Source organism: Pezoporus occidentalis, unplaced genomic scaffold, assembly GCF_034315485.1.
Source record: "Pezoporus occidentalis ecotype Australia unplaced genomic scaffold, CSIRO_AGI_Poc_V1 ctg108, whole genome shotgun sequence".
Classification (NCBI taxonomy): Eukaryota; Metazoa; Chordata; class Aves; order Psittaciformes; family Psittacidae; genus Pezoporus; species Pezoporus occidentalis.
In genome coordinates, this window is record NW_026912865.1 from 1934381 (window position 1) to 1952174 (window position 17794).

General features: G+C 40.7%; 2 protein-coding genes across 3 annotated transcripts in view; one reads left to right on the forward strand and one right to left on the reverse strand.

Moving 5' to 3' along the window:
- Positions 1 to 199: 199 nt before the first annotated feature.
- PPP2R3C (protein phosphatase 2 regulatory subunit B''gamma) lies at positions 200 to 17497 on the reverse strand. Its single transcript, XM_062623350.1, has 13 exons — positions 17306 to 17497; positions 16416 to 16543; positions 15155 to 15259; positions 13916 to 14028; positions 12995 to 13092; positions 10156 to 10226; positions 9270 to 9402; positions 7436 to 7491; positions 7287 to 7362; positions 6532 to 6668; positions 4574 to 4711; positions 1241 to 1300; positions 200 to 593 (listed from the first exon to the last, which is right to left on the reverse strand). The coding sequence occupies exons 1-13, from the start codon at positions 17415 to 17417 to the stop codon at positions 405 to 407; spliced, it is 1416 nt and encodes a 471-aa protein (XP_062479334.1). The 5' UTR covers positions 17418 to 17497; the 3' UTR covers positions 200 to 404.
- Positions 17487 to 17794, forward strand: part of PRORP (protein only RNase P catalytic subunit) — a 46613-nt gene continuing 46305 nt past the window's right edge. Inside the window, exon 1 of one of the 2 annotated variants that reach the window (XM_062623339.1) lies at positions 17487 to 17621. The gene's annotated coding sequence lies outside the window, so the exon portion shown is untranslated. The remainder of the gene's footprint in view (positions 17622 to 17794) is intronic. The other variant, XM_062623330.1, reaches the window with a different exon arrangement.

Below are 17794 nucleotides of genomic sequence, written 5' to 3' on the forward strand. Positions count from 1 at the left end.
ACTTCTGCCTTTACAACAGAATGCTCAACAGTACATTAGAGGAAGACACACAGAATGCAGTGGGGGGCTTGGGATTGTGGAGTGGATACAGGCCAGTGTTGAAGACAGTAAGAATCACATCCTTGCTTTGAGTTTATATTCAAATTTACAATACAGTATTCAAATAAGAATAGGGCAAAAATATTTATTAAAAAACCAAAACAAACAGGTAATTTTTATCTCTTAAGCAGTTGCATTTTTGGTTTCAGAAATTAGTCCTGCAATTCCCGTATGTACCACATTTTATATTGGGAGAAAAATAAAATGGAAGAGGCATCGATGCAGATAATGAGTGCTTCTAGCTTTCAACAGTTAGTGCATCAGATTGAGGTATCTCTATGGACACAGTCTGCCCCTGTTCAAACTCATGTATCATCAACATCAGCAGCGTTGTCATTATCACTTGCCACAAGGACCTCTCTGTTCTCGTATGTCCAGAATCCATTCAGATCAATTAGAATACTGGTAACAGTGTCTCCTTGACTGCTATTGATTAAGTCCTGAAGGGAGATTTTGTAAGGATCCTTAGGCTTCACCATATCAAAGATTTCATCCTATGAAAGAAAAGTCAAAATTGGGGAAAAAGACCCCACACATTAATGAGCAGAATAATGATTACTTTATACCATAATACAGAGTGATCTCTGGATAACTACTGCTACCCTCACCAGTTTACAAATAAAAGCTGTTAAGACCCACACAAAGCACAACAATAGGAGCGGTGGGCTGAGTTCCCACTTCTCAAAGAAGAGTTTGTTTTTCTGGGGAGGCTCTGGCCTCAAAATGGCAACATGAAACTCAACTTTTATGAGGGACGTTGAAAAGCGTCAGAGCTTCTATGAAGTACTAAAACTGCTAAATGTAAAGTAGGCCATAATAAAGAGCTTTGTAAGACATGGTTTTTTTAGTCACCAGTCTGCTCCAAGCTCCAACAGACAATCCTGACCCCTAGTGTAAGACACAGCAACATGTATTAAACAAGTAATCCGTCTATTAGTAAGAAAACAACTAGAACAGTTAACACATCGGATTTCTTAGAGCAGCTGCCAACATAAAAGCATTTTCCAACCTACAAGTAGGACTTGTCATATTATCTCTACTAGTCTGCAAATAAATATACAACAACCTAGACACTGTAACATAAGTAAATTATGAAATGCTTATTTAAGTATTTCAGAGTACTCTTTTCAGTAAAACTAACCTTGACATCCTGAAACGAAACAGGCTCTTGCCCATGGATTTTCATTTGCTCCTGAATAGCCTAGGGGGAAAAAAAAAAGTTAGAAATAGTGCAGTATTATACTGACACTGTATGAAACTTTTAAATGCTTCTGCATCTTAAGCCATATTGCCCTGTGACAAAAGCATTCAATGCCACAACCTGCAATCAGTTCTTTTCCACAAGTGAAATTTGAGGCAGAGGTGAACTAAGGTATTACACATGATGTGTGGGTTCACTGTTCTCTGTCACTATGATAAGAATCTAATTTTCATTATGACCAGTGTTTGAGCACTCTGCAAATGGGATATGCAGACATTTGAATATTATCACTTAATACTTACGAAAACTGAACCTTCTGGTTTGAGTGTTTCTGACAAAGTGAAAAATACACACTAGGGAAAGACAGAAGGGGAAAGATCAGCCAGCAGACAGGCAAAGCAATGCAGCTACTCACAGTTCCCATTTCTTTGAAAATGGAACTGTATTCAAGTCTATCAAATAATAATGTGATGGAGACTATGTGTTTGTCTATTTGAGCATGGGTGAGTTCTCCCAGTTCATGCTGTAATGGGGCACTTCTCATTTTCAGCAGAATAGTATCCCCTACTATTAGTTCCTTCCATGTGGTACTATTTAAACAGCTGCATCACCAAACCCCTGCCTGCGCAACTGTAACAACTATGAACAGAACTGTCTCACAAAATACAGGTTGTGCATCCTTGTCTCTATCAGCATGGCCTGTGTAGGTGCAGACCTATCCTTGCTTGCGCTAACAGAAAAGTGGTTACTCACAGAGTCAAAAGAACTGTTCTGATTTCAAGGAAAACTTAGAACATTCCATTTCCAAAAGATTAAAGAAAGGACACACTTTGGAGTATGATCAAACATCTGCTGCAGTTGAGGAATCTTTTCAATAACAAAGTCAATAGAGTAAGTATGTAACTGGAGACATGCACAAAAATAGCTATGCCACAGTAGCTTATGCAGAATTACCTTGTTAAATTTGCTTTTGTATTAGAATCACTTTTGTACTATGAAAATACTAAAATTCATGTTTTGTAAAATATAAAACTGCAAATTAACACCCTTTATTAAAATCAGAGACAGCTGACATGGCCCCTGGTCTTCCCTGCCTGCTAATGCCATGTGAACAAAAGTGGAGAGAGTGATGGGAACAGTGAGCTGCAAAAGCTTGGAGATAAGACAAGTCATCGCCTGATTTCTCTAGGATCCTTAGTATTGCCAAATCCCAGCCTGACAGCTGTCCATCAAGCATACAACACAGCTACAACAGCTGAACAAAGCTCATAATGAAGTCCAAAAACCACATGCAATAACCCTGCCTGCACCTGTGGCAAAATATCCCCATGCAGCAGTATGCTCTAGCAGCCAGCTGGCTAGAAGCACCTTGACAGAAAAGGTGCTGGAGTGGAGGTCTTGGCACTGCCTAAGAATCTGCAGGATGACCTTGTAGCAATGAAGACAGATAAATCCTGGGCTGCAGGTTTAGACAGCTGACTATGCCTCCTGACTCAACATTTGGACACAGTACTTCAGATGCAGCCTCGCAATTTTGGGCTCCCCTTTTACAAGACCTTGGCAAACTAGTTGGAGCCCACTGGAGGGCTACCAACATGCTTTGAAAGCTAACGCACAGCACAGCTGAGAGGAAAAGATTGAGATAGGGATTAATTCACCTGAAGAACAGAAGGCTGGGGTGGTGAGGGGAATATTAATACCATCTTCAACTACCAGTATGCAGCTAGAGACAACACAACAAGACTGCTTAGAGACACACAGTGAAAGGGCAAGAGGCATTCCAACTAGAGGTGGCAGAAAGGCTGAGGGGAGAAGTCTTCCCATTCAGGGTATGCAGACATTGGAACACATTGCCCAAAGAGGTTGTAGTCTCTCTCCTTGGCAATACTCAAAACTCACCTGCACAAGGCTCAGATCAGCTCAACCTAACCATGAAGCTGGCCCTGCTCTGAGCACGTGGTAGGAGCAGGTGACCTCCAAAGGTTCATTTCACCCAAAATTATTTGATGGTTCAAAGGCACTAAAAGAAAATAGAGGTGGGTGTGTGGTGTGTTTTGGGGTATTTTTTGGGGGCGTGGAGTGGGGGGGTTGCTTTAGGGTTTTTTTGGGGTTGTTTCTAAGGGGAGGTGTTTGTTTTTAAAAAAGCCTTTCCTTTTCAGAAAAGGTCTACAGGTCTTTGAGATAAGTCATCTTGTTTTTACAGAATGGTATGGCTGTAGTCACTATCAAAGTTCATGTTCAACTAGAGACTTAACTATAATATAGAAACAATGTGGATATAAGATTATGCCTTGAATAGGCCTGGAAGCTTTACCTAATGAGCTGAATCGTGTACATTGCTTGTCATACTTTGCACATATGGCTAACTACAATGCTATTGTTTATTTTTACAGTTCTAATACAAAGAGCCACATAAAGAAAACTGAAGTGCCTGTCCCTCTGTCTGAACAGATAATCATTGAAGGCATCTTGTACATGAAAAAAGCACCACACTCATTACTTTGTCCAAATCATTTACAACAAAATTATTACTTTACTGCAGAACATTTGCTTTTCCAAGATACCTCAGGTATCTATTACAATAAAAGACAAAACAACATTCCTCTCCCCACAAATTAAAAACAAACCCAGACACAAAACCACCACAAGCCAGAAGAAAAACAAAATCCCATTCACACAAACCGCAATTTGGAGGAAGACTTTGCAAGCCTCAGATTGAAAATAAGCTTTTTTTTTTTTAGTTGCTATTAAAATTAACTTATGTGGAAGTAACAGATTAACCATACCGAAAATGAGAAATGCAAGCAGCTCTTTGCAATCAATAGGTTGAATGAAGAATCCCACAGCTATATAGGCCCATCACTGCTTTTGATTATTTTAATGTCTATTGAATTTTAGGATTACAGTGGAAATTAAACCCATGGGCAAGAGCCAATGAGAACCATCATAAGAGATTCAATAGGTAATCATTAGGCAATCTTAGGACAATTTCAAGTTCTTTAAAAAAATTCAACAGAAAATATTTTTGCTAAACAAAATCAAACCAGTTCATTTCAACTGGAAATGAAATGCTGAAAATACCTTTTGAGTTCTTTCCAAGTTTGGGATTTTTTATTTTCTTTTCTTAATATTTTAAGTCTTCTTAGAAGTAGTTACTGGTCTCCTGGTGGCTACCGGTAATTTAAAGTGATTTCCTGCAGTTCTGCACGCAGAAGCACACAGGCTGTAACACTATAAATACAGAAAATGGCCTACCTGTATAAAGAGACTTACCCTAAAGAAATAATTAAGGGAAAAGACATTCAGGTATCCTTTGTTCTCTATATCAAGCAGTTTGAAAATATATTGCAGAGCTGCAGGCTCCTTTCTGTTTTCTAATGCAAGCACAAAGTCCAGGTAGGTTTTATAGTCCTAAAAGTAGATACAATCATGTTTATTACAGTCTTCTTTCTAAATTGATTTTGCAAGCAGGAACTCTATAATTGGCAGCTATTTCATTGTAGGGGATCAGTCTATTTTCTGAAAAAGACAACACGAAATAGAAAATGGCTGCTACCACCAACATGAACAGAAAAGTTAGTTTTTAATGACTACTAACAACAGGAAATCCTGTCATTTTAGAAATAAATTCAGATTCCAAGCATAAATCAAAATCAAACATGCTATATATATTTTAAACAATGTTTAATATATCTTTAAACTGCTGAACATACACAACCAGTGAAGAAGAGTCGTATAAAAGGTTTTCATTACCACAAATTAAACATCCAGTGGCAATAAGCCTACCGCTACCAAACAGTACTATATGGCCAAATTCTTTATAGATCAGAGTAGGCAGTTTGGCAAAAAACGTGGTAGAAGCATTAGTAGACATCAAAAACATGTACCACACTTTTTCGTTACGACTGATTCTTGGTTTCCTGATCAAGATATAGTAGTGACAAGGATAGATATCCTTCAGTCCTATGTATATAATAATCCTGTCTATCTTAAACAGAGAGTTGTGCTGCTGTTCAGCAGGAGCTTGACAGGCTGGAAAAATGGGATGACAGGAGCCTCATTGAGTTCAACAGAGGAAATGCAAAATCCTGCATTTGGGGAGGAATAACTCCACGCACCAGTACATGCTGGGGGCTAACTGGTGAGAAAGCATCTTTGCATAGCCAGACCTATGAGTCCTGACAGGCAACAAAACTGAACACACGCCAGCAACGTGCCCTCGCAGCAAAGGCTGCTGACAGCATTCTGATCTGCATGAGGAAGAGCTCTGCTGGCAGCCTGAGGAAGGTGATCCTTCTCCTCTGCTCAGCAGTGTTTAGACCACATCTGAGTGCTGGGTCCTGTTCTAGTCTCCCCGATACAAGAGAAAGGTGGACCTACTGTAGCAAGTCCAGCAAAGGGCAACCAGGAAGATCCTTCATGACCTTGAAGATTCTGTGATTCTACAAAAAAATGCTAAGGTGGCAGGACTGCCTAATGAATTTGTTAATTTATCACTTTCAGAATTCAGTCATCTGAATGCAACGACAGTTACCAATACATTAATAAAAACTTTCAAAATATCATTTTAACTCTAATTTAGACTTCCCATTTTTCACAACTATGGAAAGCTCACAACAAAACCACTGTTGTCTTCACGAAGAAGTGGACAGGTTAGCTAACTTGCTGTAGTCTCAAGTGTGCCACTTGTTTTTAGTTCTCTTTAAGGAATTGGTGAGGCACTGGAATGGGGTTGCCCAAGGAAGCCATGAATGCTCCATCCCTGGTGGTGCTCAAGGCCGGGTTGGACAGAGCCTTGGGTGACATGATTTAGTGTGAGTTGTCCCTGCCCACGGCAGGAGGCTTGGAACTTCATGATCTTAAGGCCCTTTCCAACCCTAACTATTCTATGATTCCATCCAACGAAAAAGCATTGCTACATTTATACATTTTTTCAAAATGTGCTTTATGTTTTTGAATCTACAAGAAGCTTTATCCTAGGCTGTCTGGATTTCATATCACCTCTGTTTTTCAAAACAAGCAACTTCTCTTTAAGCCAGGCTGCAACCACCTTGCTGTTAAGAAAATTCATTTCTTCATCTGCTGCATGGTCATTTATGTGCAAATTGATAAATGAAGTTACTTTACCTCTTTTGGCTACTTTTTATTTTAAAAATACTGATTACGAAACATTTCACATCTCTGCAAGCCAAAGCTTTTATATCGTGAACAAAGTGAAAATATGTGATTACCATTTCACCATCATAAGTTAAGCATTCCTGAAAGACACGATCCAAAAATATGTTGGTCAGAGTCCCTGTTCCATACCGGGACAGTTCTTCTTTGCTGAGCATGCCATTGTGATCTTTATCGAGGTTTAAGTACTGGCCTAGGGTGGAGACAGAGGGCAAAACATAATATACCTCTGTCAGCAAAGAACTGTTTCAGCAGAGGAAAGGTTTAAACGTTTAAACATTTATTTAATTATCATAAAGCTAATGCAGTTAAGTGGGAATATGCTAGATCCACAATAATATTCACAGAGCATCATAAATGAACACAGAACATGGGGTTAGAGAAAGCGGGAATCCTGTAACAAGCTGCTAATAATTCTAAGGTAATGGCTCAAAAGTAAAGGCTGTGTATAGCAAAAGGAGCTGAAGGGTAAGACCAGTTTAAAATAAATGGATCTACTGTAAGCATGAAAAAAGAACATGCAAAAGCATGAACAGAACAGTCAAAAGAGAAGGTTACAGAGGAACCTTGTACCTTGTGCAACAAGCACAAAATGACAGAGGATAAAACCATGGTAAAGAGCAACAATGGAGAACTGAAACCATAAAAGTCAGAAAGATATACTGAAAAAATGGCTACAGGAGTTGAAAAGAAAAGTTATCAGGATTTATAGACAGAACCAAAAGAAAAGTAACATCAAGAATGTGATCAAATCATACATGACAGAGAGGAGATAGGGGAAAAAAAAGGGTTCACAAATAAAGAAACCTACCATAAACTCTTAATGCAGAAGGAGCAGAAAACCAGTTTGTCTCCTGACTTTCTTTAGAAAGTTCTTCATCCCTTAACTAAGTGAAACATGAAGTTAGAATTTAGAAAGATTAAACTGAAATACAATAGTGTATGCTGAGAGATCTTTACCTCTAGTAAGTCATCCAGGAAGCTGCAAGCTAAAATATCCTGTATCTTTATCTTCCCTGCAGCAAGAAAAAAAAACCACATTTTAACAGTCACCCAGACAATATATCCATTTGATTATTCTCATTTAGGTGGTTCCCCTTACAAAAGAAGTATCCTGAGCAGGAAAATAGTTACCCTTTTTAAAAGGCAAAACTAAACATAACCAACTTCTAACATCAAGGATAAAGCTGTAATTTAAGGGACAAAATAAAACCAGCTTTTAAAATGACTGAATAAAACTAGCTTGATATTGCTAGAAGGAGTATTCCTGAAGCCTAAAAAGCAGAAAGTTAGATTCAACATTGTCCTGGATTCAGCAGTAGCAGTCATGTTTTTCCTTTGTGTTAACTGGTGCAGTGCTGTGTTTTGACTTCCAGCTTGAGAACAGTGTTGGTGAAGCCGATGTTTTCGGTTGTTGCTAAGTGATGTTTACCCTGACCAAGGACTCTGTGAGGCTCATGCTCTGCCAGGGAGGAGGGGAAGCTGTGAGGAAGCAGAGACGGGGCGCCTGACCCAGGCTAGCCGGGGAGGTATTCCATACCACAGCACGTCATGCCCGGGGTGAGGGGTAACTGGGAGTTACCCGGAAGGACAGGGCTTCCGGGTGGAACTCGCTTTCTTGGCCGGTGGTATCGTATTCTCTTCCCTTGTTATTTTCCCTTATCATTGTTGTAGCTGATAGTAGCGGTGGTGATTTGTTGCTGGACTGTTCTTGTCTCAACCCATAGGAGTTGCACTCTTCAATCCTCCTCCCCGTTCCTCCGGGAGCGGGGAAGGGGAGAGCCCCGGTGCGGGGAGGCGGGGGGGGAGACGGACACGGACCTCGATTGTTGTCAGCTCGGCACCACCCACTGGGAGTGAGTGAACAAGTTACCTGACTGGGTTTAAACCACGACAGCTCTTTTCAAAAAGTAAAATAAAAAATTCAAAGAAATCATGCTTAAAACATTTCTTGGAATAATAGTCTCTTAGGTGATGTGATATTTTTACATGTTCAGAAACAGTGGATGTGACACAAAGCTAAGGTGGCAGAATGCACTTCTGCTGGTGTAGCTTTGACTGGTGCACAGATGCTGCGGAAACAGCTGTGCAAAATAATGGCATTGCAACTTCACACACACCCTCTCTAAGTGTTTGTAATTACCTCCACTGGAGTCTGCCGCCCACACAACTCTGACGTTGTTGAGTGGCACAGCTAGAGCTTGAAAACACATGCAGTTTGTGACTTCAATCAAGGGCCCATGAAAAAGCAAGCTGCTGTCCAAGGGAGCTACAGCTGTAATAGGGATTAGCAACCATAGCTGCAAACCTTTTGTAATGAGTTTACATGGTGCACACAAATTTAATAACAGGAGAAGCACAGCACAATAAGCATTCTTGAGCATTTCAGCAGCTCTGTGGATGTTCTGCCAAGCAGTTCTGTTGTTAGTTGCTGTGCTTTCTATTGAAACTAAACACTTAAAATTAGCTACCACTAATAATGCATTTTGATGAAACAATATTTTGTCAGTTTCTATGACATAATTCTATAGTATCACAACTGATGGTTATATCATAGAAATTCATTAGCTGTAGATTACTGGACCCACATAAGGACAATGGTCTTCAACAGGGATTAATCTTCAAACACAAGATTGCTGAGAAAAAAAAACAAAACAAAAAACCAAACCCCCAAAACCGAAACCAAACTACAAAGACAACTACATTCTACTTTGAAAACACAAGTAGCTTCAGTGGAAACATTTTAAAAGTGAAAATAGTCCCACATATTTAGCATCTGAAAACATGGACCTACCTGTTCTGAGAGGATCCAGAAAGAAGAAAAACTTTCTAACTGCTGTGCAGACATAGAAGGAGTAAAAAGATTTTTCTAAACCATCCAGCTGTGGCAAAGTAGGAATGAGTTCCAGAATGTAGTTTTCTAAATCCTGCAGAATTAAGGAAGAAAAAGAAACAAGCTTTAAACACTACTATCACTGCATGTTTGCTATACTCCACCCTGCCTTTCAAGTATGTCTTGTTAAAAATAAAATCCTGAAATGACACAGAAAGGCACATGAAAGCCGGCAAAAGAGCCTAAGTCACATACATGCACATGTGATGCCATGACTGAAACAGTCCACAAAAAAACCCAGAATGTTAATGAGATATGTACATGTAAATATAAATGCATTCAACTGTACCTTTTTCAAATACCAGTGCATGACCCCTAATTGGATTCTCCTATTGCTGTATATTCTTCAATAGATCTTTTTTAGTGGTAACTAAAACTCATTTGTAATATCAACTTCAATAGATCTTCAATAGATCTTTTTTAGTGGTAACTAAAACTCATTTGTAATATCAACTCCCGTTAAAACAGAACAGTTCATTGAGGCCCACTCTAGCCATCCCTTTTTGTGATTTCTACTCTTACTAAATCTAGTAAAGTGCTAATGACATAAAAACTTGGTAGCTACAATCTCTTTTTCAAACAATTACCCGCATGATAAAAAGGCTAGCAGCACTGTAGCCACCAGATCTCTAGAATACAGAGACTGTCTATCTAAACAAACGTGCTCACCCCAAATCTAGATTATGATATATGATTTTATGACATAAGACTGGAAGAAAATTTGAACCTTTTTGATGCTCTATCGTTTAGTACAGACAGACATTAAGTTACTCAAGAATTTACTTACGGATTCTCTGAGGTAACCCTGTCCTGCCACATCATATAAACTGAGACCTATTCTTGTCTGATGAAGCCACACTGTAAAACAGAAAACGGAATTATAATGCAAGAAATCCAGGGGGCTTTTGAGGCATCACCAAAATTTGAAGTTATTCTAAGGCCACAGGGCACTGTTGGATGTTAAGTACCTCTCTGGTTTCCATTTTTCTGAGATTTAAATGAAGCCATGGTATGTACCAGTCCTGATTAGAAATGCCATTTCAGTCTCTTAGTAAGAGTCACTGGTGATACATAGTACACTGTGGCCAATGCTGCCTTATGTGAGAAATGGCTGAGCAAACACATTTTATCTGGTACATGGGATCATATGGATTCATTTGTTCTTGCTGACCTCAAGATATATGAAGCAGTGTATTTTCAATGCATTAAAAACAGCTGTACAATGTCATATACTGAGTGCTTCTCAAATTGCTACAGCCCCTTGTACAGCATGAGGCACTGCAGCTACTGACAAAGGTCTTGCCTTCACTTCGAAGTTACAGCAGGAGAATTAGAATAACACAAGTATCTACTTTTGCAATAAGAAGGCACATTAATCAAACAAACTATAGGACAATGTGCTTGAGGCCATTGTTAAAGTACAGTAATAGAGATGGAGTACAGAATAGGCATAGAAACTATACACTCCACGTTAAATTTAATTTCCATTTTATGAAAAAACAGTTTAAAAGCTCCTCTTACAAAATATGAGCTGTCCTTCATACCAACATTCACCTGTTCAAGGTGTTTGTCAGGATGGACTAAGTATCACTTAGAGATGACAGAGGTTATATAGTGAGCCTGTTTCTTTGCTGGCTGAAGCTTAAAGGTAAGTGATGTACCCTGAAGTGATTCAAGACACTTTTACTAAGCTTGACTTATTTGGAAAATGTCAATAGCCCTGACCCTTTCCTCGTGAAGGGGAAGCTTTACTGGAGGCAGAAGAAATCCTTCACCATTATTCAACTATTAGCTACCGTTTTTCTCATTCCCTCACAAAAGGACTCTGCAGACTGTTAAAAAGGGGTAAGAAAGGCTGTAATCCATGGACTGTACAAAATCCTCCAGCTGGAGGTAGGAACGAGAAAGACAGAATGCTACATGTTCAGCACAAGTACATGATTCTTCTTATTTAGCTATTCCTAAAAATTTAACAAGCATATTAAAATAAAATAAATAAAAAATAAACCCCAAAGCTCATTAATGAGTTAATCTGGTTAGAGAATACCATCACACACCCAAGGAACAGCTGTTTAAGATGTTTTAAGCTCAGGTTGATAGGGTCTCTTCCCTGCTGCAGCATGTTTTGGAGGCTGACCTCTCCAAGTCCATGAGCTTCATCAAAACAGGTGAAAACGGGCACTGCACTGCCCCAACTTGGATCAACTTAAGCTGCTGCAGAGTAATTCCCTTCTTCATCTGTTACTTCCCTCTCTTTTCAGTGCCACACTGAAGGACACATAGCAGTAAATACAGATGGAAATCACAAATTCGAATCAATCAATTCCAATCCAATCCACTAATCCCAAGTATTAACTGAAAGTTTCTACAGGAATTTAAGTCTTTTCTTCCTTTAATACCTGGCCTGGTCTTTAGCCCTCATAAGTAACATTGTACATCAGACAATAGAAATTATCTCTACTACTGCACAGACATGCCATGGGGCTAACTTTATTAGGTAATGTCAATGCTGTAAGCTAGAAAAAACAAGGATCCTTATACAACTGACCCAAGAGGTACTTGCAAACAAACACTTCAATGGGACTTTATGTTGGCCAGAGTCTGCAAATGAAATCTGATTGAGATGGGACATGCCACAAGGCTTCCCATCTCTAAATTGGGTGGTGCTGCTTTGTTTGTTTGTTGTGGTGTTAGAAGAAAGGCATCACCATAAATACACAAGACTTAAAACTTCTGGGTGAAACAAATGAAGAGCTCTGAAAGAATCTTTGCAGCTGAACAGGCCTTTTTGAAATGCATACAATTTTCATAGACTTCTTCAGGAGTCTCCTATCCTGCAGCTTTTGGGTTTACTGTTTATTGCAAATGGTCCTATCACTCCTTTCTTGCATACTCAGCATGTCAACTCACCAGGTTTCCTGCTCAACACATCTCTCATCTCTTGCACCACAAGATTTTAAGTTAGACAAGCTGAGCTGCTCTGGGGAAAGGTGCCATTCTCCCCGCCTGAAGACCCTACCAAACCTATGAACACAGTAGCAGGGGACAGGCCAATGAGGCAGCCTTCCTTCCTGCTTGCCAGTCTCATTTTTTTAAATAAGATCTAATACAGATTTATTTTATTTTTTCTTTTAAAAGGAGAAATCAAACCGCATTTTTCAGCCCAAGTGGTTATTTGTAATAAAAATATAGCTGAAAATACTTGTCACAATATGAGTCTATAATGACAAGCATGGTTTGCAAAAATAGGTAACACCACTCTATAGATGGAAAAACAGTAAACAAAGCTATTTGCAGGACAATCTGATCACAGTGGTTAGGACCATACTCCTCACATAACTTTAGTTTTTCGCTCTTCACAGTACTGCCTGAATAAAGAAAATTATAATAACAATGTATTTAACAAACAGATCAAGGATGTCTCTGGCTGAGTTGGACTTTAGAGACAGGCTGAATTCCCACTTCCTAGTAAACAGTGGAAAGTCCCAAGCCTCCAGGAAAACAGCATTAGCTATCAAATGCTAGATCTCACTGCTGTTGAAGAGAACAGCAAGTAACTAATAAAGCTTAAATTAGTCTTGAAAATAAAACAACTTCTCATTAAGACAGAAAAAGCACCAACTAACCTTTTCGCATGACATAGTTGAAAAACTGCATGATAGATATTCTCCCATAAGGATCATTATGGAGTAATTTAGCAAAGATCTTAGCTGTGAAGAAGTGCCTGTAAAACATAAACACAAAGCTGCTTCTATGCATCCAATTACACTGCACTGACAGATCCACTTATGGTATCCAAAAACTTAGACACTTTAAAATACTATTTTAACAATATAGAATGTGTTCTGTGTATTCAAAAAGATTAATTTGCTACACTACAACCACCAACTGAGATCCTACCAAGTAACAATGGTAAACTCCACAAAAAGCAGAATCTTTTGCTGCTCATTGAGATTCAGTGATATGGGGGTTTTGAGAACTTTCATTCAATTTATTTTCTCTTTACTACAATAGATTTAGTAGCTTAAATTCTTCTACAACAATATGCACATAGAAGGGATCACCAGTACTGACAACTAATCTGCCTAAAACTCAATTACAAAGTTATGGGCACAACAGCAGTCTCCAACAGGAGCATAAAGAAGACATTCAATATATGCTGCACACAGAACATCTAGCAGAAAGTTTTCCATTAGTAGGTATTAGGGAAGGTTGGGCAATATCACTGGAGACATGATTTCCTCTTCAGATACAAAGTGTGCTGTTTACTGGCCACTAACATCAAAAAAACTCATGCTGGCAAGAATTTCTTTAAAAAGATGAAGTACCCCTCGTTTAGACATCTCCATCAAAAGTTCCCTCAGAGGTGTAGGGGAATACACCTTTACAAGGATGCAAAGCAACTAGTTCATCAACTAGTCCATCATAACTACACAGGCATGATTTTATCTTGCCATTAAACTGTTTCCATTTATTTTACCAACTGCAAGTTACAGCAGCACTTAGGTTGAGCCAAAGTAAGCACATGCAAGAGAAGAAAGCCTTACTTGCATTTAGGTCCAGCTTTTTCACCAACTTTCAAAAAGTTCTCATAGTTAATCATTGCTTCTTCCCCAATCATCGGTGATGTCTGATGTTTGTCCAGTAGAAACCACAAATTCTTAAAAGACATTATATTTGGTTAAGAAGGTATTTCTCTGGAGATGTCAATGTGCTTAAGACAGAGCATCAAAGAAATGCAGAAAAAAAAGTGGTTTTGCTGCAAGGTTACCTCTTAATCAATGCACATCATCAGTTCCGCCAGAAAAGCAACAAAGTGATATTTCCACTGCTATAAACTGGTGTTAAACACACACTCTCTCTCTTACTCACATCCCTTTTGCACTGCAATAAATGCAATCATCTTTGAAGTCTCTCTCAGTGGTATGTAAACAGAACTTACTTCTTCTTCTGAGCACACTAGAGAAATTGTTGCAATGTTCTGGAAAACCAGAAGCCACTGACTTAGTCCTCATACACATTATAACAAGGAAGTTTTACACTAACATTACCAGCCCAAGACTATATTAATGTCGTGGTTTAAACCCAGTCAGGTAATTCGTTCGCTCACTTCCCCCCCTTTCTTGCCCTCCCCCTGCTCTCGGAGGGACGGAGAGGAGAATCGAAAAGAATGCAACTCCCACGGGTTGAGATAAGAACAGTTTAGTAACTAAGGTATAACACAAATCACTACTGCTACCACCAATGATAATAATGATAAAGGAAATAACAAGGGAAGAGAATACATCATCTCACCACCAGCCGACCGATAACTCGCCCCCCAAGCCCGACCAAGCTCTGACCGATACCTCCTCCAACCCTGCAGTCCCCCAGCCCTTCCGGCTAACTCCCAGTTACATCCTGGGCATGACGTGCTGTGGTATGGAATACCTCTTTGGTCAGTTTGGGTCAGGTGTCCTGTCTCTGCTTCCCCCTGGCTTCCCCTCCTCCCTGGCAGAGCACGAGGCTCACAAAGTCCTTGGCCAAACCAAAACATCGCTTGTTATCAGCTCTGTTCCCGAGCTGAAAGTCAAAACATTGCACTGCACCAGCTACCAAGAAGAGGAAAAATGACTGCTACTGCTGAACCCAGGACAATTAAGCACTTCAGCTTTAGCTAGTACTTCACAACCAGCCAACGTGCCCAAATACAAAGCACCTCACCATGCAGACAGGAGATAATAAAACTCTGCAGAAAGAAGTCTCATCAGAAGCCATTCTGAGACATACAGAAAATATTTTCTTACCTGCAGCTCTTCATTATCCAACAGCTCTCTGCTTTTTCTTTGCAGAAAGACTGCTCTAGATTCTTCTCTTAATTTCTGAAGTAAGATTTCATCTTCAGCTGGCAGCTAGAAACATTGCGGTGTTTCAGTGTTCTGTCCAGTGGCACCATTAAAAACCTCCATATTTAGCAAGTACTCTTGGTAGTCCTGCCTCACACACTTTGATGAAGCTCTTTACTTGACAAAAAATCATAACCTATCTACCAGAATGCTGTACAGCACCTTCTTCTTCTACAGGGACATCACTTGCATACTGTGTTAAATTATTTCAGTACTGGTTTATTTAAAGCAAGACATCTCTAACTTGAGAGACAAAGACCTACCCCATACCTGATAAACCCACCCAATAAGCACTTTCCCATATTAGCAAGATAGGAGTGCTCATACATAAAAGACATTTATTACTGTGTTTTTACTCAGGAGAGTGCAGAACCTTCTATTTTGTTGTATGCTTGACTCTCAAGAGTAAGTATCTACTAGACTTGTTTTAAGCAATGAAACAGATAGAAGAACACTTGGTATGAAAGTTCTGGTGATGTTTACATGCAAAACTGTACAGCACTACCAGAAGTTGGTATTGCATATGTATTCATCAGCTGAAACACAGGTACTTAAGAACTTAATTGTCAGAAACTCATAATCCTAAGGAATACAGGTCCACTTGAGGTTAGACAGCAGCTGAGGGGTCAAGCTGACTAGTGCCAGGAATATAATGATCTTGAACTTGTGCTCCCATATTCTCCCGTCCCAATCTGATTCATCTCACACATAAATTGCCAGACCAAGCATTTCTGCTGGATTATGCAGGCAACAAACATAACTTTAGTCTGCAAGACCAATGACTGACCATTTTCATGAAACAGCATCCCACTGTGCCTAAACAGAACGAGGAAGATATGTATTTATAATGCTGGTATGTCAAAATTCAGTTAAAGCAGGAAGTTCCTCTGAAAAAGAAGGAGGACTTCCTGTCTTTTGTAAGCAACCAAGCTTACTGTCCGATTAGCAAGCTATTTTATAGCTTCTAATGAGATGCTTAGTAATGTTTGAAACTGCTGAAATCCATATGTGTACAAAACAAAAAGTTATGCTTAGCAATCCACATAATTCAGATTTTAATCTATTTAAGCTTCTGAAGCTGAAGTGTCTCTTTGAGTAAGCATATCTTTTCGCATAACACAGAACAGCCTCTTTCGGAAGTTTACCTGGATGCCTCACTTACCCTGTAGTAAAATCGTGGTATGTTCACATATGACGTATTGCCACTTTTTCTCTCTCCTTTCCATTCCATGTAATATTTTGTGAACAATTCCATTTCTTCATCTTTTAGCTCTTGTTCACTTTTTTTGGCTGATAAACACAGAAAAGAATTCGTGTTGTACTCCACAGTTTTAATGTAACAAGGACCTTGAAAGTAAGAGTTCATGTTGACATTGGTGCAGCTATGCTGTTAAGTAACGTAAATAATGAATGGAGCACAGGCCTATTATATAAATTGTATAGCAGATACAGTGAATGTGTCACATATATATTCTGAGTATCTACAGAGCACCTCTTTCAGCAGCAGCATAGTGCTACCCGATGCTCTGTAGGTGACTGTAGCAGGCACACAATTATAACTGACAAAGCAGCAGTACTCTTGCAGAAGTAGCAGTGTGATACTGCTTACTGCAAGCAGCAGCATGAACTCTACCTTTCGCTCTGTAACATCAGGGATTTCACTGCATGCCTGCACAGGCTCTCTAAGGGCTCACTTAGGAACGAATAAAGAGCCACCAGCCGCACTGTCAAAGGGGTACACGCTGCAGCCCAGCCGGCCTTCACAGCGCCGGCCTCCACACTGCTCCCTAGCCGCCCCTGCTGTCACTAACCTCTAACATAAAGGGGTTTCTTTCCCCGCAGAAGGAATCCAGTCGTGCCCGACCCCCGCGGCACTCTCCACACGGGGAACTAAAGCACCACGGACACACACCTGCGCTCGCTCCACCACTCCGCCAGCCTTGACCCCTCAACCCCTCCTCACCGAGGGCAACGCCGGCCGCGCTCTCTCGCTCACCCATGCCACCTCCCTTTCTCTCTCCCTGCCCGCCCCCCGACGCCCGGGGCACTCACGGCCGCAGCGGGCGGCAAGCCGGCTCCTCAGGCTCCGCTGCCAGTTCATGCCCGGCCGGCGCCTGGCGCTCAAACCGCTGTACCCACAACCAATATGGCGGAGCAACCCCATCCGCCCTGACGGGGCGCGAGAGATCACGTGGCAGCTAGGCCAGTGAGGCGTGATTGGCTCTAAGCCCAGGGGCGGGCTCGGTGGCGCTTCCGGGCTGGCGGGAAGTGAGAGCGCCGTTTGTCGTGTGGGCACCTCTGCAGTAAGCGCCTCTCTGCCGGTACCTCGTTGCACCGAGGGGCCTTTGGCCGCCGCGCACCGATCGAGGTAGGCCAGTCCCTGGGGAGTAAGGGCGCAGCCCGCGCTTCTTTACACTCTGGCAGGGTAGAGTTGGGGGGCGGGGGGCTGGGGCTGTGTGCTTCTTGCCTAGTCGCTGTGCTCGCTGGGAGTTGTAGTGTACGGGCCGCGCGCGCGGGCACCGAGGGAGGGGTGTGCGGGGC

Bases quoted from the DNA above. Each gene is read 5' to 3' on its own strand.
- PPP2R3C (XM_062623350.1), bottom strand. From the start codon at position 17,417: ATGGGGTTGCTCCGCCATATTGGTTGTGGGTACAGCGGTTTGAGCGCC. The intron at 7,363-7,435 runs GTAAAGATCTCT...TGTTTCACTTAG, and splicing joins TCCTGGATGACTTACTAGAG to TTAAGGGATGAAGAACTTTC. The intron at 594-1,240 runs GTTAGTTTTACT...TTTCTTTCATAG, and splicing joins TTTCGTTTCAGGATGTCAAG to GATGAAATCTTTGATATGGT.